Raw genomic sequence first — 25,920 nt, 5'->3', positions numbered from 1 at the left:
TCACTCCAACTCCATTTGACTTTTAACCTAAACTAGATCGGATTTTAGTGGAATCCTTCTGTTTTTGAAAGATCTAATTGAACACCACATTTATGCTCCTGTGCAGCTAGCTCACTTGCTTCTTCTCTAATTTCCGTCATAGATACCTCAAGTTTGTTGAGATAGATGGGTTTGCGGGTTACACTGAACAAATCAACATATTTAGTACATTCTTAAAGAATTCTATGCTTGAAATTAAACTTAACAAAGCCGGATTGAAATTGATAATGGGAGAACACGAGTTTCATTTCAAAAGGGGGAAGAGAGAGAGAGAGACATAGAGAGCTAGCATACGGTATACCACTAGCATACCCACTCACAGAGTTTAAAGAGAACAAGAGAGGAGAGGAAAGCCAGTAGAGTGGAGAGGGCTAGGCTTCGATGGGCAACCATAGGTAACTCTCTCTCTCTCATAGTAATTTTTTTGTTTTGGTAAATCTCTCTGATACTAAATTGGCTAACGCTAAATAGAATTCTACGGTTGGATCTAAGGCTGCATCAGGGTCGGGTTGGGCCAGGCTCTTGAAAACCCTAGCCCAACCTTAAGTCCCCATAGCTGGGCCTAGGCCCGGCCTGACCTTGACTCAGGGCTTGAAAAATCCAACCTTGACCTGCCCTCAGGGTCGGGTTGGGCTGACCCTAATTGGCTCTGATCATGGAGTGGGGGAAGGGAGAGATGCATGGACTGGACTGTGTTGAGCTGGATCGAGGAAAAAATTTATCAATTTTATATAAAATAACATTGTAATAAAATATAGGGCAAAAGATCTCTACTTGGTCGCATGCTCTCTACACAAGCGTCTGGGCCAATGGGTGAGCACGTCTGGGTATCTCCCCAGGGGGCAGAGGCATCATTTCACGGTCCCATGTGAAAGGGTGTAGGAAACACCACCATGTAGAGATCTTTTTCCCTAAAATATATTGTCACATATTATCTTCATATATAATATATTATATAATAAAATATGTGTGACATTTAAAGTTTATGATATATATAGTATATCAATATATATTTTATAGTATAACTTAAAATATATATTGATATACTATATATCAATATAGTACTTGCACTCCTAATTGGATCTCATTGGTAATTCTACCAAAGATTGCATTTGGATAATATCTTTAATTCTTGATTAAAGATATTTATCAATAAGTACACCTCAAGTAAATATAACTCTTATATCTCCCAAAATAGTAGTTAATTATAATCTAGTCTCTCCACTTTACAAATTACAATATCATGTAATAGATTTTAGGGCATGAAAATAATTATTGTCACCATCATATATAGTTCGCCACGTACAATTCCATGTATAAAGAATCTGAACCATTGATTGGATCACCGAGATGTTTTCAAAATATTTACAAAATAAAAAATAATAATTAATATTTTTCAAAACTTTTATTAATAATTTACAAAATGTGCCACTGGATTCGGACTTTGTCCAATCATTTACATAAAATCTCTCTCTAGATATTCTCCTTGTAAGAAGTGCATTAATATTTTTTAGTGGGCATATCTTTCGTTCACAATCAAACACCATGAAAGTATTGTGAACCCCCAATTCTGCAGTGGCATGAGAGACAACAACCCTAAAGTCCACCCTGTTTGTTTTTTATTCTTTCGTTTGCCGTTTTAATATAACACACCGATATATAGTCCAAAAGACATTTACAGTTGGTACACCAAAATTATTTATAAAAATCTAATTTCTCAGACACTAGTGCATTCAAGATTCTTACTGTTACAAATTAAACACGCATGGATCACGTGCTCCATTGAGCCATTCAACCCTTTACAACTACAGCTACCTTCAGTTCAGATTCTTCCCAACCCAAAAGTTGACAAAAAGAGAAGAAAATAACTCACATCCATATATGATGAATGAAAACAATAAATTTGAACACGGCATATAAGGATATCAATTCCATTCCATTACAGTTGTAGTCTCATCATATTTCTTCACCTGCAAAAAACCAAAAGGAGAAATATAATGATTCAACAACCATTATAGCACCAATTAAAGTATAGAAACACGTCTCTCTCAGACTTTTACACCTTCCAGGATCGACAAGGAAACAAATGGTGGTGGTATTAAATCTTCTTCCACCATTCTAGTACAAATAGTACTCTATGATGATCTGACTTTTGTCCTCTTGACTGTGTAGATCAGCAAGAGGACCGGCTGAGGCGAAAGCTTCGTATACAGCAGGTGGATTTTAAGATAGACCACTGGATCTCCTTGAAAACTTGTGGAAATGAAAGTTCATGGTTATGTGTGTGTGTGTGTGTGTGTGAGAGTGGTTAATTTTAGGGTTTAAGCCATTTCAGGCCAAGTTTCATACATAATCATGTATGAAACCTTTAATAAAAAATAGGGTAAATTACACGTCACCCCGTGGTTTTCAATTGAAACTCAGATCATCCCCTGGTTTTTGAAAAAACTCAAATCACCCCTTGATTTAGACCCCAATATGACAAATTAGTCCCTACCGTTAGTTTTATATATGCTGTTAAGTGATGATGTCAACCAGTTAAATAAATTTAAATCCCTAAACTACTCTTGACCAATGTTGAAGATGAAGGAAGGGTAGTATTGTAAATTTAATTAATGTTTTAGCACTAGGGTAAAATAGTCCTTTCACATCAATAACTAACAGCATACTAACACCGTTACTGTAGACGAGGGTGATTTTAGTTTTTTCAAAAACCGGGGGTGATCTGAGTTTCGTTTGAAAACCAAGGGGTGACGTGTAATTTACCCTAAAAAATAAAGGGGAAAGTTTTCATACACTGGCTGTGTAAGCCGTGTATGTGAGAGGGTGGGAGTTTCAAAGCTAGGCATTAATTAATGGGTGGGGGGTTATGACTTTTCCAACTCTTTGTGAGAGGGGACACGACTGTACATGCTTACATGGCCGTGTATGAAAACTTCCCCTAAAAATAAAATAGAATATTTATTTTAAGGGAGAAAGAATGCTGCCAAGTTGTGTAGCGTACGCTAGCGCCCGCCTTCCTATGTCTATCTCTCTCCCCTCCTATGAAATGGCATATTTGCCCCCCGACTGTGAGAAGAGAGAGATAGACATAGGAGACGCTAGTGTATGCTACACAGTCGGACAATGTTCTTTATCCCTTATTTTTAATTAAAAATATTTGGTTGCGGTGAACTTATTGGTATGGGTTACTATTTAAAGTTTAGGATTTAAGCTGATTCTGGTCCATTCTCACGGATTCAGACTAAATTGGAATCACCTGAGATTATAGCCAGTCAACAAAAATTTTCTTTCATTCGCTTGGAACTGCTTAATTACAAGTTTCTTGTACCTCCTACTCCTTCAACAATTCACTCAACATCTTTACAACTCTTGTTTTATCAAAAGCCATTTCCACTAAAAAAAATGGCATGATTCATGTACTTTTTGTTAATTTTTAATGATATTAATATAACATGTTTAAATTTATTGTTTGCATTTATTTATAAAAAATGACATGATTCATATATTTTTTGTTTTTATTTGTTTTAATTATTCAATTTATTACATTACAATATCTAACCTTTCATTGATTGTATTTTGAGCAATATTCAATTATTCACCAATCAGGGGTGAACTATTTAGTTCTTGGTTTCTAATTTTTTTTTTTTAATTTCATGAATTTGTCTTTATTCTTATAGATTATAATTTTTAAAAAAAATAAAATTTAGTGTACATTTTGTGGATTTTCTAGGTATTCACCATTTTTAAAATGCATAGCGTAAGAAATAACATATTTTTTTGCAATATTTAACACAAAACTATATTTTTTATTCCCAATTTTTATTATAGTTTATTGTCTCATTTTGTGCAATATTTCACACAAAAATGTTTAATTTTAAAGGATTTTAACAAATATTCATTTTTTTTTATTGTTTATTGAATTTTTATTTCGTGGCAAGTGGTATCGGAGCTGGAAGGGTGGGGGTGGGGTGGGTGGTGCCAGAGCTGGTAGGGGTGAGTCAGGGTGGTTTTTTTTCTTAATAAAATTACTTTTAGCAGCGGTTAAAATAATTTTTGTTATTAAAATAACGTTCAAAACGATTAGAGATAAACCCTTGCTAATTGAGAAATTTAATAATAAAATAAAATTATTTTAATAGTAAAGTAATTTCGATAGTTGTGGTAATTAGTATTTACCATTGCTAAAAATAAGACCTAATGAAAAATTTAATGATAAATAAGGGTATTTAGGTGCGATAATTACTGTTGTATATGGCGGCTATTTTTGTGGCAATAATTTTTTTACCGTTACTAAATGTGTAACACAATCAGTTTCGAGAACCACCAGAATAAATTACTGTGACACATTTTGTGACTAATTCCTTGTGATGAAAAAAACCATCTTCAGTTTAAATTGTAACAATATTCAATATTTTACGATGATAATTACTGCCGTTGATAAGGAATTATCTTAAAGTAGGATGGATGAAGTGGAGAGATGCATCCATAGTGTGATCAACAAATTCCTTTAAACCTTAAAGGAAAATTTTATAGGATAGTCATAAGACGACTATGATATATGACGCGGAATGTTGGACAGTTAAGAAGCGTTATAAAGATAAGCTAAGTGTAGAGGAGATGATGATGTTGAGATGGATGAATAGCAAAACTAAAAAGGATAAAATAAAGGAATGACCATACTAGAGCTGATTTGGGACGTGGGAGTAGCGCCAGTTCAAGATAAGCTATGAGAAAGTTGTCTGAGATGGCATGACCATGTTCAACGAAGACACTCGGATGTAATAGTTCGAAGGAGTGACTTGACTCATATTGAATACTAATACTAATGGTGATGTTTGTCAAATTTGTGATCATAGTGTTGTAACCATTTTGATTGTTGTGGTGCTTACAACTATAGATGTCCTTACGTATTTAAACTAGTGCTCAGAGTGGTAGAACTTTGAATTTGTTGCTATTAATTCTAACATTTAAGTGTATGTTCTTCTTGGGATACAATGCATCTTTAAGTATTTGTACATCGAATGTCGTCATCAGGTACATATCCATAGTTTTATTGTATTCCATGGCAGACAGAGGCCAGTACAGTACAGCCCTAAGGTATAGGCTTTTCGAGAGGTTATCATTTGAGACAGGGTTCTCTCTCTCTCTCTTTCTCCACAATGCTTGGGCAATAAAAGCTATCGATCTGACCATGAAGAGAGCTTTCCTTAGATGACTTAAAACTTTAAATGAACATCAATGGAATCCTATGAGGCTCTAAAATCTAGTTATTGTCTCTGCAACGACCATTCTTGTGTGATATTATTGTTTCTCTGCTTCTTCATATAATGTTGTTTGTATGGATTGCTATAGTTATTAACTGATATGGATGACCCAGTTGCAGGCTTTAAGCCCCACTTGTTTTTTCTTTTTTATTTTTGCCAGTGTCTAAGGTTAATATGGTGTGAGATCTGAAAATAAGGAAAAGGGTTGGTCTGTCTCTGCAGGAAACATGTATGAAATGGTCCCAAGTTCATAAGAAAACTAGGGTTCCATCAATTAGGAAATATTCTCTTACACTCTTCATAAGGTTTGGATTCATGATAGGGAAAGGTGAAAAGAAGAAGGAAGGAATTTCATGAAGATACATAGAGAGAAAAGGTCAGAGGTCTATCAAAAAAACATAAAAGGTCAGAGGAGGGAGAGAGCAATTAATATGAGAGAAAGATATTAAAAGCAATTCTTATTAGGGTTTAATGAGATATAGTAAACGTGGCTACTACCATATCCCCACACTCTTTCTTGCAAATAGTTTCTCTCTCCCTCCTTCTCCTCCCAAAAATAACGGCTAGTGATGCTAATAACTTACAAAATTAAGCTGCTGTGGTGCAGATAAATTAGCTGAGACCCAAACTTTGATGATAGTCAACTTTTTTTTTTTTTTAAATTAATTGGCAAAACCTTACTTAAAAAGGTATTGAGGTAATAATCTTACATAGGCTATAGGTGCTCAAGAGTATAAAGTATAAGAGCCACAAGAGGCCACACCACTTTGAACCAATTGGTTTTAAGATAGAAACTTAACATGGTATTAGAGCAGGTATGTTGGGTCTCCTTTGCTGATGGGCCTTGTTCCACCCATAAAGACAAAGCCCAAGAAAGCCTGCACATAATCCAACGTCGGCTGCGGGTGCTCAAACTATTAAGTATCAGAGCAGCTTTAGTAAGCCCTCCCTAGAGGCTAGGATTGATTATCTAACCAGAGACCAAGCTTGAAATCATCAAAAATTGCCTGCAACTTCTAGATCATGTACTATGGTCTATCAATGGTTCTGAATTGAAATCATTCTTCATAATGCAATGAACTTAATAAGGAGAATATCTAGTCTGAAATCTGAATTCATATTATATATTTGAGATATCTACCCTAACTAAGAACCCAAATCTATTTATATGTGGAATAACTCACCCACTGCATGGTAATAACTAATTTCTATTTCTTTTGGTAGACAAAATCAATATAGTCTTTATTGATTTTTAAGATATCATCAGACCATACTTAATAGTTCCTCGAGTTCCGCTGCTCACACTTTTAAATCCATCATTCTCACTCACTCCAAAAAAAAAACAAAGAGATGAAGTACTTAAGTTTCAGAACTTATCAGTTTAATCATCAAATGGTTAAGTAACCCATAAACTATCACTTCATTGAGAAAACCGAGATTTATAGAATGATTTGAACCATTCTCATAATGGGTTCATAGTTACAGAGCTCTGCAACTCAAAAATCAAGAAAAAACCAGAAAAAAAAGGCCTTTATTGATCCAATAAATATAGGATCTACATGTTGGTTCTGTTTTCGTCTACCAATGTCCTTTAAACTTAAATATTTTTGGTTAACAATGAAGGCATTGAAACCCAGAAATTATTTCTTGGCCATGCATTCCATTCTCATTCATCTGCCATCACTACACTACCATTCATCGATCTTCTTTCAAACTTTTTGGCCAGGAGATAATCATGGACGGGTTACCTGTGAACCGGTACTCTTATGAGTGAACCCGTATGGTTTAAACAAATAACGGAATAACCTCAAGAGAGCAGTTAACAAAGCTGAGTTGGTGACCCAGTCTGAGTCACTGACTCGCTTGTTTTGTTCTTAGTTTGGAACTTAGGATAACCTATGAAGTTTCAACCCTGGGCCCTGGTTAGAACTTAGAACGACAACTAAACAAGAAATAGTACTATGCCTCCCATCAATCAGCACCAGTGGATGAGGAACTTAACCTGAAAAAGGGTCAAGATTTCTAACTTTTGATCAAAATGGCCAACGATCTGACATTGGTCCCACCATCCATTAATTTTTTTTTCGGGTAAAAACCATCCATTAATAAAACACTGTAAACTTCGCTATTCCAGAGAATGTTTTTGGGATCCATAACCGGATAGAGAATTGAAGTGGTTCTGAAATTCGAAATTCAAAACGAACCGGTTTGGTTTCGATTCTTATTCGTTTATGAAATTCGGTTATATTAGGTTCTTACATGGTTTGGTTCCAATTCCTATACTCAGTTCATTTACTATAATATTAATGTAGTATAATATAATAGTATTATAAAATCTAAGACTAATATTAGTAACATATATTATAATATATTAATAATATAATATTATAATATACTATAATATATTAATATATAATAAAATAACATACTATAATATATTACTATCCAAGTTCGGTTTTGATTTTGGAATTCGGTTTCTATGCTTGATCCGGAACCGAACCAAAAATTGAATTGATTTTGAATCTAATACTGAAACTAACAGAATTTTTATTCGGTTCGATTTCGATTTTGATTTCGATTCCGGTTCTAATTTGATACCCTTACCGAGATCTCGTGTTCCTCATCTAAGTCTATGATATCCCATTATAAGGTTGATGTTCTCTATGGGAGAGTGTGGTCTCTCTGTGTGCATGAGCCCAATGAAAACATACATTGGCATCATAGGGACATAATTTCTACCCTTCATGGCACAGGATAGTCATTTCGTCTCCTCTGTGTTTGGGTATAGTTGATCTATATTAACTGGATCCCTAGAGAAACGAATCTGGTCACTGACTCTCTAGCCAGAAAGGCTCTATCTTTGACAAATAAGATAATTTGACCGAATTCCATTCCTGGACTCCTTAATCTTTGTAATTAGGTTGTCCTTAGCCTTCTTTGCCTCCTTTTGTAATAAATTTTCTTCTTATATTTCACAGAGAGTTTTTCTCCATAAAATAAATGAGGAGCATGACTCTTCTACGTAAAGAGAAATAGTGTTGTGTCTGGCGTGGGGAATGTGTCATAAGATAAAATTCATTAAAAAGTTATTGAAGGAGAGAAGTGTTAATTCAAAACTTTTTTATAACCAATTTTTTTTTTTTTGGATAAATCAGTAAAGATGAGCCCCCACTAACATTCTGATACAAATTTCTGCCACGTGGGTGCATTGATTATTAATTTGAGAAGAGTGAGAGCCTACGTGGATTCCTATATATGCAACAAGTGGAAACACCTGCTAATTGACTAGGTGTCATCTCATCACTGGAACACATACGAAGGGTAGATATGACATGGCAGAGAAGGATTTAAGGAACGTGGCCCCACCGTCCTTTCCACCGATTCCATTCGGTCGTTCTGTGCCACAGCCGTCTCTTTTCTTTGGTTAAAGCTGAACGCTATACCACTAGCCTACTAATTTTCCTCTTTTTAAATTACCCCTATTATTGGTGAAAATGACAAGAAGTTGGACCCACATGGAAAATACGTTGAACACTATACCCTTATTATCGCATTTTCCACGTGGGTCCCTCTTCTTGTCATTTTCACCTATAACGTCAAAAGACTCAAAACGAAAAGATGCATTTACGAACACAGAGTCATACTGGAATTACTGAACTACCCCTTACAAGGATATCAGACGGTCAAGAGATCACCGATTTGTAGAGATGTAGTAAAGTCGATAGTATTATAAAACTTTGGTAACAAACCACTGCATGCGTGACACAAGTCGTCCTGACCTGATGTTATATGTCTCTACTCTCTACAGAAATAAGAAATAAGGGGTGGGGTTTTTTAGGTGTCGAACTCTTTTAAGCCAAGTGTCTGTCACGTAAATGTCACGAATTAAGATTGATGGGACCATTTTACCCTTAAGCCGACCACGCATGATATAGCTCATTTAATAGTTTCCTATTGGGCTGCTGGGCCCCAGTCTTACGGACCCATATTAATGAACAAGGGCTTCTATTAAATGAGCAGATCAAAGGGTAAGATCGTCTTTCTATCGTGCATCACCCATCATCCATTCATCCTTCCTGTCCTTTCAAACCACTATTTTCAACAGAACCAAACCGGTTTTGGTCAAGATGAGTCGCCCGGCCGGCCGGGCCATTCACACAGCAGTGGGCCCACAATTTGTGTTTTTATTCTTTCAAACGGACGGCCCAGATTAAAAAGTTAGACTGGCTATTCCCATATGGATATGGGATAACCGCTAGCGTCGGAACTCGAACTGGTGCAGCCCAATTCATAAAGTTCTTCCCACTTGGTAAATCTACATTGGGGATATACTATTTTCTCATCATACATCATCATGGATGGGTTCAATTTGTAATAACTCCAAGAGGGCATTTCTGTCATATGATTTAGTTGTACTCTGATCAGAATTTATTTCTTTATCCCATATATGTCGCTGACCTCTTCCCCACGCCCCATGACCTTATTTATCAGTTCTCCCTCACCACCTCCTCCACCACCACCACCACCTTGCTTAGCATTAGCTCCTCCAAGATGGGTAGATCTCCGTGTTGTGAGAAAGTGGGTTTGAAGAAAGGGCCATGGACACCTGAGGAAGATCAGAAACTCTTGGCTTACATTGAAGAAAATGGCCATGGAAGCTGGAGAGCCTTGCCTGCTAAAGCTGGTGCTGTTCACTTTCTTTATTGTGAATTACAAACCCAACCCAAAACTTGTTTTGTAATGAAGGAACCTCATCTCATTCTTTTTCTTTGTGGTTGTGTACAGGGTTGCAGAGATGTGGGAAGAGCTGTAGATTAAGATGGACTAACTACCTTAGACCTGATATTAAGAGAGGAAAGTTCAGTTTACAGGAAGAACAGACCATCATTCAACTCCATGCACTTTTAGGAAACAGGTAGGTGACTGATACTAAGCAAGATCTATGGATTTTCTTTTCTTTTCTAATTTGTAGGTTTTCTATGAGACTGTGATGAGGTTAATTTCCAGTTTCTGGTGACCTTTCTTTTAATTACTCCAAATGATCTTCTTTTTATTTCTCATTATTCACTAAAGATTCCTTCTCCAATTGGAAATTTCTAGGGTTAAGTTTTCCTTTTCAATTTTCTTCATTGAGAAAAATAAGAAGATGTGTGTCAGTCTTTAAGATTATTGTAAGAATAAGAAACTAATAAGTCTGTGTTCTCATTCATCAGGTGGTCAGCCATAGCAACTCACTTGTCCAAGAGAACAGACAATGAAATAAAGAATTACTGGAACACTCATCTTAAGAAAAGGTTGGCAAAGATGGGAATCGATCCCGTGACCCATAAACCCAAGAATGATACACTGAGCTCTGTCGACGGCCAATCTAAAACCGCCGCAAATCTTAGCCACATGGCTCAGTGGGAAAGTGCTCGTCTTGAAGCTGAAGCTCGATTGGTTAGAGAGTCAAGGTTGAAGTCAACTTCCTTCCAACAACTCCAACCCTCCTCTTCCTCTTCCTCCGACCTTAACAAAACACCAACAGCAGCATTACCGGGTGGAGCACCACCGGCGGAGCCGCTGTGTTTGGACGTACTCAAGGCTTGGCAAGGAGCATGGTCAAAGTCAACGAAAGGTGGCTTAATTGCCGGTCTAGGCAACGGTCCTGATCTTGAATCGCCTACTTCTACATTGAGCTTCTCTGAGAACCCAATTCCGATTCAAAACGTGAGTAATGCGGTGGACTATTACGGCAACAATAATGATAATAATGAAGGTAGAATGGTGAAAGACGAAGGTGAAGAAGAGTGGAAAGGGTTTAAAGACTTCAAAGATGTCGTGTTCGCCGTGGAAACACCTTGGTCGCCGGAATCACGAAAAGAGGAAAACGGACATGTGGGAGCTTCAAATTTTATGGATGGGTTTGCGGATCTTCTTCTCAATAACGTAGATGAGAATATTGAGTCTGATAGAGGTGGAGATTCTGATAATGGTGATGGAACTGTTGGAAAGGAAGGGTTTAGTTATGAAGAGAACAAGAATTACTGGAACAATATACTCAATTTGGTAAACTCTTCACCGTCCGATTCGCCGGTTTTCTAGAATCGGAATTAACTCAGTGTATTTGTGTGAGTCCTTTGTCTCTCTCTCTCTCTGTCTGGTTTTCAGAATCGGGTTATTAGAAACGGGGCAAAACCCAGAGAACCCGGTTAGGGCTTTTTAAATTTGAGAGATTGTGTAATGTAATTTCTTTGTTTAATTTGGGGTATAATTAAAAGTTAATATGGAGTAAGAAATCAGAAAATATGAAAAGTATTTGCGTTTCAAAGAGAGTTGTAACAGTAACAGTTCGTTGGTATTAATGAATCAAAGTGGTCCAAGTCGTGTACTGTTGGTGTTATGTCGCATTCCATATTCTCTTCATTTCGGGTCAGTTTTTTAAATAATAAATTCATGTTGGATCCTCGAACATGGGGAGAGGAACAATCAAACTGTCTGAGTTTATTCCTTAACAATCATGGTTTGTTACATTAAGATTGTTACTAGATGGAATTGTCCTCTTTCCTACATGTAGAAGAGTAGTTTTATTTGGCCGTGTTTGGTATGCATTTTAGGTCGATTTTGTATTCTCGGGTGATAAAAATAGTTTTTTTTACTGTTCAAAAATGCAAAATCTAGAATGCATTTCAGGAATGCATACCAAACATAGCCTTTGTGTACCATAGAAGGGTTAGAAATGATACTATACAATACCTAAAAGTTCAATGATATCATATTCATAATAACTCTTTATTTTATTTGGTTCATGTCAAATGGTTCTAGTCTCAGTGTAATCATGGTTTCCTGTTATGGGGATTAGACAGATTACCATATATGAATTGAGAGTTTCAGCCAAAAACAAAAAGGAAAAATTACATATACCTCCCTTGTACTTTGGCCTAATTACACGTTCCTCCCTTTGGTTTTTCCACCTTACATTTTGACCCCTTATGACTGACGGTGTTAGGGTGTAATTAGTTAATGGTTTGAAAAGACAATATTACCCTTGTTCTAAAATACTATAAGTAGAATTACAATGATACCCTTTTCATCATCTTCAACCTTAAAACACCCATTTCTTTGCTCCTCCTCCTCCTCCACCACCACCACCACCATCACTACAGCTGCCGCCTCCTCCTCCACTACCACCACTGCTGCCGCCTCCTCCTCAGACTCTTATACCGTAACAGGTCTCCTGCAAAAAATTGTTGATCTCACACATACTGGAGAGAGGGTTCTCAGGAGCAGTCACCAAACAGATAATCGAATATAAATGATGAAACGAGCCCTGCAATTGTTGAAGTTGCTCGTAGGAACTTCTGGTACTGTTGGGAATTTTCTCAGGAAAGAGATTTCAGAGATTGTTTTCACAGTAAGCAACATCAGAGAAATTCTCAAGTATGGTGAGAAATACCCAATGCTTCAAATTCTAGGAATTGGGATTTTAACCAGTTTGGCCTTCGAAGATGAAGCAATAGAGTGGATTTGAAGTACAAGTGGAATCATTAAAGAATTGTTCAGGATTTTTTTCGAAGAGGGATTACCTGAAGACCAAAATCGAGTGAGGATTGCAACAGGGGAAGCAATTGCAATGTTGGCACTGAGAGCAATAAAAACTGCTCTCGGATATTGAATTTGGAAGTAGTACCGAAGCTTGTCGGGGAACTTGAAGATCCAGTTCTTAGTATCCATTTCGCGAGAATTCTAAGAAATTTATGCTACTACGCTGGCCATGATTGCTTTCAACAATTAAAGGGAGTCTCAGCTGCAACACCTTCTGTAAGTTCCTCATCTGCAAACCCATTTCATCTTGCTTTCTAGGGTTTGGTAAGAATCGTTCCGTAGGACTAGGAGTGCAGAAAGAATGAAGAATTTTATCTCTAAATCTTTCCAAGAAAAACCAATAACAATACACAATGTACATTTAGCCAAATAATATTAGATTTGCAGAAACTCAAGTGCATTATCAACAAGTGAGTGGATTGTTTCAGTGTGCCCGCTTAGTCCAACTATTCTTGAGAAAATGTTATAGCTTTTTTCCATCTCTGATATCGTCTCTCTCACAATCTTAAGCTCCCCCTCTATCCCAAGAGCCCTAAAAGTACGAATCGGGTTGCTTTGTTGTTTTTCATCATCCAAATTGCTAGCTCAACTGCAAACCTTGTTATTCTAGGAACTTTGATTGATGAGTATTGATAGAATTTTAGAATTTGAAGGAATTTTGTTGCTAATTTGATCTCATTGATTCTAGTTCAATTGAACGTGATACTTGCTTCTCAAAGAGTCATGAACTCGAAAACCTGTGTTGCAAGCCCTAGCATTACTTCTTGTAGTTTGTTCTGTTCGGACATTATCGTCTTCCACACCTGTTAATTGGGTTCACAGGAATCCAGGGACCAGTTAGAACGATTCTTACCATACCCTAGGAAGCAAGATGAAATGGAAGAAGGGTAATAAAAATGTGAATTTATCCATGATGAGGTGGGAGGGGGCGGGTGGGATTGCAGCATGAAGAAGAAGAAGGGTATTGTTAGGTTCAGAAAAGTTTGAATCAATGTCAAAATCAGAGGTTGCTGGAGCATGATTGGGACGAAGTTGCAAGAGGAGGAGGAAGAAGAAGAAGAAAGGTAAAAGGGTCATCTCACAATGACCAAGGGTTAATTTGGGCAGTAAAAAAAATCTAACTATGACACGTCAGCACTTAACAAACAGATGCTAACGGCAGGGGAGGAATTAGTAATTTTTTTAAAACTACAGAGGAATCGTATGTAAGGTGGGAAAACCAAGGGGAGGAACATGTAATTAGGCCAAAGTACAGGGGAGGTATATGTAATTTTCCCAAACAAAAACCATGGGATTGTTAGCTTTGTGAATTGTGTAGTTGCATAATTGCATTACTCCACACAAGATGAGGATTAATTGGTAAACTAATAATACAGCGTAAACATATGTGTCACAAGACAAAACTCTTATGATCTTATCCCTAAGCCTGCTTAAGGTTGCTATAGTAGTAGAAGTAGCAGTAGCAACAGGATCGAGTGACAGTAGGTGGAGGTGGAGGTGGAGGAGCAGGAGGAGGAGCAACAACAACAACAACAACAACAACAACATTAGTAGTAGGAGTAGCAGTAGTAGAATAAATTATGCCCCCTATAAGAGGATGAATTGTCAAAACTGAGCTCCATTTTTGTTTTTTCTTTATACTTTGCCCCTAAAATGCAAGGTCCTCCGACCAGCAAATCCTTTCAACAAGAACAACAACAACAACGCCGACGACCTTAAATGATTATAAGCTACCAATAGGTGTGCTCTCCATGTGTTTCTACAAGTTAACCGTTTGTAAAGACTCATTGATCATATTTTTTAATGCTATTAAGGACTTTTTTTCGTTTGGGTATAAAGAAAATGGGACGTTGTTCTCTGTGTCGCAGCGGAGGCTGCGCCCAGACGCATGGGGGTAGGCACAATGACCACCCTATCCTCCTGAGTCGCAGGTCCATGTGCTTGGGCACAGCCTGCGCTGTGGCATAGAGAACATTCTCCCAAAGAAAATTTATTCAGAGACACATGATGACATGAGAAGTACGTAGTTGACAAGGTACGCCATTAAGGGTTTATTTACTTACAATTTCTATTCATTATCATTAAACCTATCTTTTTTTTTTTTTGTAGTTGAAATCATTAAACCTATCAATTATTGAAATTAAGTCACTAGACATATCATTTAAGATCATAAAAATAAAGTTTGGATGTAATTATTTCCCGTTGAATTTTATAATCTTTGACCATTTTGTACGATATAACTACTTAAAATCATTGAAATTAAAGATCATGAAGAGCAAGAACTTGGCCATAGTCAACTAAAGGATTAAATACATACACACAAACACAAACAAGCAAACGTGTGTGAAAAAGATTTTGTTCTTCCCATTAGGTGAATACAAATAAGATTATAAATTTCTTACAAATAACCGAATCTAATTAATTAGTTGGTTGACCATTAGTAGAAGTTCATTTTCTTCAAAAGAAATGGTTTTATTTGAAAGAAACGATCAGTTCAACCAAAAAAGTAAAGTAGATCATCCAATTAAGATAGTCATTCTTGACCATTTTGTGGACCTATTCATTTAAGCATACTTGTCTTTAATACTTTAGGAGGTCATTAAGTTTATTATGTTGACATTTTTTACTTCATCTAATAAACCATAATTATGTAAAATTATAAATGATTGAGATGATCAACGTTCGAGGAGATCATCCAATATGTATTAATCTCTAGTTACAATAGCAGTTGGAATGAGTAATATAAAATTGGTGTTTGAAAACTCATTAATAATGTAAATAAATCATCACCCATTAGGGTGTTAACTGAACGGAGATGGGAATGCAGTAGAGGAGGAGGATGTCGTACGGGTTTGATTACTAGCTTAACGAACTCGAATGATCTCTTTCATGATCTTCGAATATCTTAAAAGGTTTATCTACGAAGAAGAATTCCACAACACATATTTTTGAGAAGAGATAGAATCCCAAGAGCATACAATTACTTGGAGAATAGGGAGAAAGAGGCAAATCTTGGTTGCCAAAGTTATGATGGGACTTAGGGTTAGAGCATCTATTTATAACCAAAACCCTAAGTCTCCTCCCCCTTGGCAGTCTTTCACTCAAACAAGGAAAGGGGGAGAGGGAGTCGTTCACATTATGTGAACGACTCCCTCCCCTTGCTCCCGGGTTGGGTCAGGCCGCCCCTCATGGGCGCCATGGATTGGGTCTAAGACCCAGATCTGATTAAAAAATAATATAAAGGGAGAGAGTTCTCTACACTGCCTGAGTACAAATTCAGACAAATGAGAGAACCCCTTTTGGAATCTGACAATACGGAGAGGGGCATTTATGACATATCACCCTCTCACATGAACATTGATATGTGAGAGGCTGTGCAATTTCATTTTTGAGCTGGCATTGTACATAACTTTTTCCCTAATACAGAAAAATAAAAATCATTGACCCTAATAAATCATCACATTTTTTATTTGATCACAGAGGCAATACATGCATGAAATCTTATATATATATATATATATATATATCATCCATACATGAAGATAGGTGTTATGCATTCATAATATATGGGATGCTAGTGGCTATAGGGAGTAGGACCAGTAGACAATATTTGAGCAAGAGTTAGACCCGTTTTTACCCATAAAAAAGAGGGGGGGAAAAAAAAAAGAAGCAAGAGTTAGACCTGTTGTTGGACCTCCTAAGCAATTCTAACATAGCTTGGCCTCATAGAGATCAAGGCAAGATGTAGACTAGTCATAAACTAAAAACTTAATTACATTTTATCATACGTAGGGTTGTCAATGAACTAGATTTTATTTGGACCAAATCCATGTCCAAAATGATCATTTTGGGTATGGATATGTGTATTTTCAACAAGAGTAGCATAAAATCCACTTAGTATGACATATATACCCTTCTAATGAGAATCAAATATGGAGAAAAGAACGTTGCTTGGTCGTGTGGTTCCTGCGTCAGACACAAGAGCACAAAAGTATCATTCAGTCTCCATTGAAATAAAAAATATATATCATTCAGTCCCCATTGAAATAAAAATAATATATCGTTCAGTCCCCATTGAAATAAAAAACCTCGAAACAAAATCAAACCGAAATAGTTCAGAGCCCAAAAAAAACTACTTCTTTGTAAGTGAGGTGAGGTACTTCTTTTTGTTTGAATAGGGGGTCGTCTCTTTTTTGGTTGAAGTAGCCATGACTTTGGTCGTAGTCAGTTCAAGATTGGAAGAAAAAATATGAGTTGGAGATCGAAGTACTCTATCAGAGTGCGGAGGCCTGAAACTTATGCCTTCTTGGCAAAGTCCTAGGCAGATTTGTTCATCTAAAATCCCTCAGGCTGCAGGACATGGTAATGATCTCTTGCCCATCAAATGTATTTAAATTGTCAAGGCTATATATCGTATCTAATCCAATTTAAATGAACTTCGAATCTATCTATATCCGTTCTATATATCCGTATAACGGTATTACCCAAAAAAAAATATGTAACGGATGGTATGTCTAGCTGTCATTAGAATACAAAGGTTAAGTAGTCATTTTTCTAGTTTATTTATGGGAAAAAGAGCGTTGCCTGGTCGCATAGCCTCTGTATTGAAACATAGAAGTACACGAAATTACTGTCTGATTCCTGTTAAATAAAAAAATTCCATCTATGTTAACGTCCTTACGTGTATTATCATTGACCTCCGCACCAGTGCAGAGACCACGAGACCAGGTAGCGATCTCTTGCCCTCTATCTATTTATCAAATAGGAATTATCAGACAAAAGATCCTACATGTATGGGCGTGTTCGTCAACATAAACTTTAATGGAGAGAAACTTTAGGCTTTGAAATTGTTGGGTTGATGTCTCCATGGCAATGATCAGTGGTTGGTGACCCTTGTAGTTAGATGAAGGCTGATGTGAGTGTTCAAGGCCTCATGGTTACAGATATCAATCCACATTCCATGGAAGTAAAGGTGGTTGTATTAATATCTTGGAAAGTGATTGGATCACCTTAGGGTTAGCTAAAAACATATATGGTTAAGATAATTTTGTAAGAATCATTACAAGGCAAAAATGTGGCGGCATGGACTTAGGGGTTGTATGCTGGATAGGTAATTAAGGTCTCTCATGGATTAATCACATGTCAAATTATATGAAAAAATTCGATCATACGTCAATTTGTATTCATTTTTGCATCTTTACTCTCGATGATCCAAAATTTTGGCGTTTATTTTTTATTGCAAAACTTGGAGTAAGTTCAAAATTTTTAAGTAGATATGATGAGATATACTTGTGAGTCAAATTTTATGTCTAGATGGATTGTCTAATGACATATATTATGTGAAAAGTTTTTGTTAAGCTTAGTATCCGTATTATTACTACCTACACTTAATACAATATTAAGTTTATGGGAAAAAGAAAGCTGCAAGACTACGTGGCACCTGCGCCTAGAAACAAGAACGGCGAAAGACCACTCCGCCCCCCATTAAATGAAGAATCTCACCCTTGGTGGATGGCCTTGCACACGCTCTCATTGGTCCCCACGCTTGTACAAGAGTCACACAACCTGACAATGATCCCCCTCCCTAACTTTATAAACTTTTTTCTGCATCAAATTGGTCTAGCTCAGTCATAGGTGTGGTGGTTAATCGTCGTATCACTAATCTACCCCAATATTATGTTTATTGATCCATTTCTCGACATGTCTGGCTTTCTTTGTTTTGTGAAATTGAAAGTATCCAAATCCGATTGTGTGGAATCATATCCTCTTATACCTTTCTAGTCCACTTTAGAAATTAATTTTAGGGCTGTACCGTTTAGAAGCCTTTTAAAGACCGTGTAGAGGTATACAGATCCATTGTTTGCTTAAGGCCCGATTCTAGTTGCCCAATTATAACCCGAGACCGACCAACTATATGTAAATTGTACCATGCCCGTCCAAGCTAAGCCCGATTAGTTAAACAAACAATCACAGTATAGAGTTTGAATTGGTTAAACCTAGTTAGGCCCAACCGGTTGACACCCCTACTCCATCCTGCAAAGATAGTCCTAGTACTTTTTTGTCCCAAATTCTTTGTACATGTTTCAAATCAGGTAATTTCTACCCAAAAAAAAAAAAAATCAGGTAATTGATTTTTACTAAGTTTGCTAATTTTCTCCAACCAATTATTACCACATTCATTTATTTACTTGATTTTAAAAGAATTTATATAAATAATAGTAGGCAGTATTGAAAAAAATGAGAAAGATTTTAATGGTTTGATTGCTCCTTAAATTTGTTATTTTTTCAAAATAGACAATATTGTAGAACAAAGGAAGTAAAAAAGCAAAAGCGAATTTTTCCCCATAAATGAAAAAAACGAGAAATTAAATAATTGAAGTTATTTCATCCACTGTAAAAGAAGGGAATTATTATTATTATTGGGTAAATGGAAATTTATTAAGAAAATAGAGCTCTACACAGACAACCTAGAGGAACAAGAAGAGAAAGATCCAACTCCAAATACAAAGAAAATAAAGGTTAATTAAAGAAACCAAATTTGAAGACTCCAAGAAGATACAATAGTTTTGATCTCAAAGTTAATAGAGCTCCAAATTTGATTGAAGGTATGAGACAAAGGGATCCACCTACATATATTCTTTTTCCACCAAATATGATATCCAGAAGCATAGAAATCCATCTCAACCAGCTCATAGATCAATTTGCCCTTGAATTCCTCTTTGATCCATCTCCATTCACTTTCAAAGAAAGAAGGCAATGGACAATGAGAAGACCAACATTTTTCAAGCATTCCTTTTGAAGAAAAAACAGCTAAACAATAAGTGATCAATATCTTCAACAACATTTCAACAAAATCAGCAGTTTGGGATATTTATATCCTTTATGGAGAAGAAAATCCTGAGTTGGAAAGGTACACTTTAATTGGAGAAGTACAAAATTCACTATTTTATTCACTTTGGGGCATTTGTGCATCCATTTGTTTCGGTGTAAAATTTTACCTAAAAATTTATTTTTGGTAGATTTTACTTTGTAAATATAAAATTTTATATGTTGAAACTTTTTTTTCATAAATAAACAAACATTGAAACATAGTTCAACAAGCAAAATTTTACATGTCAATTTTTTTGAAGGGAAAATTTTCAAGTAAAATTTTACGCCGAAACAAACATAGCCTAACAACAAAGTGTTTACTCCCCTCGCCTCCCCCACCCACCCCCCCCCCCCTCCTAAAAAAAAGAATCTAATATTGAAGATGTAAATAAAAAGACACATGATCATTTCATGATCCTCTATTTTCTTCTGTTTTTTCCTTTTTTCTCTTCCTTGATGAAGGACACAGGTTCCTGAAAATCCTCAGATATGTTGAATATTATTTGATTGTTTTGGTATGCTTTTAATTGGTAAGAGCGTAAAAAAATCTTTAATATTTTAATATAATATTAAGGATATAAATCGGTTGGGTTTCAATTCGGTTAAGGCTACAATATCTACAAATATTGAACCGAAATCAAATATTTTTCATAAACTTAAAACCAAAATCGAATCAAATCGAGCATTACGAATCTATTTGGTTCTTATTCGGTTTTTAATATTGGTTTCATTCAGATTGTACATGATCTTGGTAATTCGGTTTAAGTGGAAATAATCTATTGAAATAGATAACTTTGGGAGAGAAATTACAACCTCATAAAGATAAGAATCTCACACACTCAAATCTTTTACACAACTAAGTAAAAAAATCCATAATAGGTAATTTCACACCACCCAACAAAGATACATGATATAAGGTTTAATATGATTAAAGTTCAATTTGATTTGGTTTGATTCGATTCTTTTTTTTTTTTTTTTTTTTATTCGCTTCAATTCAAACCTATGTTTTTCAAGTTAAAACCATGAATCAAATCAAATTTCAATTTTCAAAATCAAAATCAATCAAATTTACAATCGATTTCGAAACCCTAATTTAATGTGGACCTCTCACCACATAAATTGTAAGAAAGATGCTTATAGTTTAGTCAACATAATTAAGCTGGACAATTAAGTCTGTACGTTCCCAACAACTAGTTGATACCACATTTATTAGAATAAGACAGTCCTTAGTATATGTCACATTGCAATCATCGATTTCCTCAAAATTTGACAATAATAAGTAGAAGAACTAGAAAAGAAGTTGTGTTTTTTTTGGGTAAAAGAAAAGTTTTTGTTAGCTTCGCAAAAGTTGTGAGCGACGAACACATGATATTTTAGCATGGGAATCCCATAAAATAGAGAGAGAAAATTAAAATTATTTCTAGGCGTGTTCTTTTATTAGATGGGGCAATGTTCTCTGCTGGAAGCGCGCAAGAGGGCGCAGGTTACGCTTAGATACATGGGGCAGGATGGGGTGGCTATTTCAATCATTCAAGGAGGTGGGTTGGTCATTTCGCCCACTGCCCATAGGATCCAGATCCTCTACTGCCGAGCTGCCCGATAGGACCGTGCTGCCCAGATACGGTGTTGTGCACAATGTCCACCTTACCCCTGCCCAAACGCCTTGGCTGAGTGGGGGTAAGGCAGTCTTTGCGTGTAACACTGTGTCTGGGCAGCACGGTCCTACCGGGCAGCTCGGCAAAAGAGGATCCAAATTCCCGTCCATATGTCTGGGCGCATCCTGCACCCCCAGTACAAAGAACATTTTTCCTCTTTATATATTTCCAATCCAAAAGCTCGTATTGTTGGTCGGAGAACATAAGATCTCTCTAATACCATGTAAATATTCAATCCAAAAGTTCAAATTGTTGTGTGAAAGGAATCACAAGTATTGAGGGTATAAAAGATTTCGGGGTAACTAATGTGAGACTATTCTCCCAACAATGTTCTCTGGCACAATTCACATTAGGAGTTTCCCTTAACGTGGTCTTCGCTATCTCCTCTTCTTTCTCTCCCAAAAAGTTCTTTTGATCCATTCATGTACATTATCACCCCTTCTTCCTCTTTAATTTGTCTGGTTAACAATCCAATAAATATCAAATGGGTCATTAAGATACGGTTTCTATCAACATTGTTTTTATCAGAGCAACATATACAATTTAAGGGAAAAGGTTCTTTGAGTCACTGGGGTAGGATAAGCTAGCAGCTCTGTGCCTATCTCTCTCCTCTTCATATGAAATGACCTCGTTGTAATCTTATGTACAATTTGTTTTGTCACATCTCATTGGTGTGCTCCTCCTAGGAACCTTTTCTCATAATTTAAAGTCGCAAAATGAGTTGGAGAACCTTATCAAATCTCAAATTCAATAATTTGACACAGATTTATTTCAATTCCAAGTGGGTATTGGTCACAACTCACAAACCATTTTTAGGCTGCAACTGTGTGATGTTCTTTACTCTTCAATGGTCTTTTAGCTTTGTATGAAGCAGTGACCCGCATTCATTATTAATTTTTTTTTTTGGAGAAATCCGGCATTCATTAATCAACCATATGTATGACCGTATGAAACCTTTACCCAAAAAAATCTGTTAATGGCACTGAATGATGTATATATCCATCCATAAGCATGCCTTATATCATATCATAAAAGATGTTGAATGCATGTTGATCCTATGTACCATAAATATGGAATAATGTGCAAGAATCCTCATCTTCTGATTTCTTGAAAAAATAAAAAAAGTGAGGAAATAAAAATAAGGGAGAAAAAATGCAATCTGGGTGTGCATACGAATTTATCGCTGCATTCCTGGGATTTTTTGCCTTTCTATGACAGTATGGTGGTCATTTCACGCGTCTTTGTGTCTAGGTGTAAGGGCAACATATTATACACGCCCAAGTAGTATTCTCTTTCTCTAAAAATAAAATATGGGAGAAAATTCTCTATCCGGGAGTTTGGCCTACGCCAGCACTCCCATGAGTCTATCTCTCTCCTCCCCAAAACAAGGGGTCAGAGACTCAGAGGTATCTTTTCATATGGGGAGGAGAAAGATAGACTCATGGGAGTGCTGACGTAGACCACACTCCCGAACAGAAAACTACTTCCCATAAAATATTTTATCGACACAAACAATGTTTTAAAACTTGTATTAAAATACTTCGATTTGACTTGAATCGGCCGAGTCTGATGTTGATTAACTACAAACTAACCCAATTAGGTCGAGTCCAGCCAATTTTAACCGATTTCTAAGATAATTTGACTGGAATACAATGAAGACAAATTGTGTACCTGATTCTAAAAGTGTTTAAAGTTTAAACATTAAATGCATAAGCTTCTTTTTTGTTTTGTTTTGTTTGAATTGGCAGATTTAGCCACCACATATTACACTATCGCATATTAATTCCAATGTCGTCTCTTCCCCACCCCTTTCTCTATTTTCCTTTTTCTCTGGGTCCAAAATACCTGAGAGTATAATGCTTCTCACGTGGGTCTTTTATACACTTGTCCTCTTTCTTCCCAACTAACTTATTGAATGATTCACACCTAAAAAAAAAACTTATTGAATGATTCGACTCCTCAAATGGCCTGACCTTTGATGTGGAATTTGGACATTTCTTTGTATTGTGCCAACAGCTCTTTTGGCTAAAAATTAAAAGTAAAGTCAAATCAATATATTTCATCTATATGAAATTTTATATCAATTTTACTTCAAGCCAAACATTTACACTGATGAGTATTTTCATTCTGCTCCACCAACCTTTTTACTTCGCTTTTGATCAAATGGGATCTTTGCCCATTTGGTTGGTATAAGAAAAGATATCAAAGAATTTTTTTTAATTTTTTGGGAAAATGTTCTCAATTGGGTGGGTGGGTGGAGAGGGCACACCTAGACAGAGTGGGACGAAATGACCATCTCACCCCCCAAGATGCCATTGTACGTGCACATTCTTATGGGCTACCATGCGTGCGTGGTCTCGACGCTGTCTCCCATTTTGTTTTTTGGGTGCAAAGACCCCACAAGGGGAAGAGGGAATTTATACTTCCAAAACAGGCAATAACTCTTTACAAGATCAAGAAGGTCGATCCTCTGGAAAAAAAAGACTCCCAAAACCCACGATAGGGGCTTAAAGCCAACACCTCAATCCCGAGTATAGTTGGGTCCCCACATCTCATGGATGGTGTGAGATCGATTCTGATGGTTAACTCCTAATTAGGATTCTTATCCCAACAGCTAACCAGCTGGGATTCTTTTCCTATTTTGTATTTTTCTAACCTATAGAAGAAAGATCCAATATCAATGAAATAAGCAAGTGATAGCAGAGTTCTACGGTGAATGTAGGTTATCACAATCGAACCACTATAAATCTTGTCTTCTTGTTCTTCTCCTCTCTCATTCTTTCAATTCTAAGAGTAGGGAAGTCTGGTTATAATCTTTAGCATAATTGCAATAATGGTTTGGGTTGGTTTCCTTCTTAGTTGTGTTCCTCCAAGAGGAAGCGGAGGTCCCCCACTCACCCTCAAAAAAAGGAAAAAGTGCTCTTGTAATTCAATTAACCTTTTTATAGAAATACAAAAAGTCTATGGACAGGTGGTATTAAATTTCTCTTACTTTTTCCTTTCCTGTACGTACAAGGTGGTCAATAAATGTTGAACTAGCCCATGCAACACGTACAAGGTCACTGTCAGAGTGTCAGGTAACTCCTAGTTTTTGAAAAATTAATTATGACTGCATATAATGCTCCTCACAGTTAAATTTTTTTTTTTTGGGGGTGGGGGGAGTGTAAGACATAGTTTATAAAAAAAACATGATTTTTGAATTACAGACTTTCAAAATCCATGAAGTGGATTGAGGCCAAATAATCCTATACTTCATAAACCGACCTTTCTTACCAAGACAATTATGGAACAAAATGAAGAACACAAGCCTTTAAGTACGATGCCAAATGCTTGATATCTTGAAGGATGAGAACAACAAACTAGGTGGATTCTCGTACACAATGGTGAGAAAGCTGATCAAATCTTTGTAGTCTGATTCAATGATAAGATGATCAAAACTATCTTCGATGGCTTGAAATAGGATTATCTAAATTGCCATGGGCTTTACCAATCAGAACCGACCCAAAAATTGTTGATTCAGAAGCAGCCAGAAGAGGATGTCCAACATGCTCACGGAAAACAAATCCCAATCCACTAATTAGACTAGCAGGCAATAGGGAAGCATCACAATTTACTTTCAGAGACCCACGTGGAGGCGGAGTCCAATGGGTGGCTGCTTGCTAGAGGAAAAGACAATGTAACCCCTTGAGAAGAGACCCTAGTAACATTGGTGAACTTGGTGGGAGCTTTTTCTACACATTGAATAACATCACCTGGAGTCCAAACCTTGCATATAAGAATGAGATGATTTCAAGCACGCCACAAATACCATGCAATTAATGAAACTACATAAGGTTAAAGTTACGTTCTTCGATTTAGATCCTTGTAAGCCCAGTGGTGGTCAGTTTTGAATCCACATAATTAAAGATAGTGAAGTAGTAATAGGAGCTATATAAGAGAGGCTGCTCCCAAACCAAACTATGCATCCGAATTAATAGGCAATGATATGATCCACGGTCTCCACGCATTCTCTACAACGTCAACATAAGGGGCCTACTAGAACCCGCCGTTGGTTCAAAGCCGCACCCAAGGGTAGGCCATCCACACAAGCTCTCCAATAAAAATTTCTATTTTTTAGACCAATAGGGAATGATATCCATCCAATATATACCTGCATTTATTGACAACCATGTGCTACAGTTGTAAGCCAGGTTGTATACTTTTTGTATGTTGCCATCGGATTTGAATTATAGTATGCATTCTTGGAATGTATTTTAGAAGTTGCAATATTTTTTCGATTACTCTTGTTTTATTCTTAAAAATTCTCTAAGTTGAGGGTAAAAAGATGTTTTTTTCATTAGGTTTATTATCGAGAGTTATCATTGTTTTACACATTTTTCAAGTTGATATGTAAAATGATAGGATTTTACCCTCATTAGGAAAATTTTGTATGGCTAAAAGGTCGAAGTGCATACACAAAAATAGGTTTGGAATGTATTCCTTGAATCTCACTGTCCATTTAATAA

General features: G+C 36.4%; 1 protein-coding gene across 1 annotated transcript; it reads left to right on the top strand.

Annotated features, from left to right (window-relative positions):
- The first annotated feature begins 9,811 nt into the window (after positions 1-9,811).
- On the top strand, positions 9,812-11,392 carry LOC122670422 (transcription factor MYB106-like). Its single transcript, XM_043867293.1, has 3 exons — positions 9,812-9,990; positions 10,092-10,221; positions 10,520-11,392. Exons 1-3 carry the CDS (start codon positions 9,858-9,860, stop codon positions 11,388-11,390), a joined length of 1,134 nt encoding a protein of 377 aa, XP_043723228.1. The 5' UTR covers positions 9,812-9,857; the 3' UTR covers positions 11,391-11,392.
- Positions 11,393-25,920: the final 14,528 nt, after the last annotated feature.

The sequence above is a fragment of the Telopea speciosissima genome, chromosome 8 (genome assembly GCF_018873765.1).
Source record: "Telopea speciosissima isolate NSW1024214 ecotype Mountain lineage chromosome 8, Tspe_v1, whole genome shotgun sequence".
NCBI lineage: Eukaryota > Viridiplantae > Streptophyta > Magnoliopsida > Proteales > Proteaceae > Telopea > Telopea speciosissima.
This window is presented reverse-complemented; position numbering and strand designations above follow the sequence as displayed.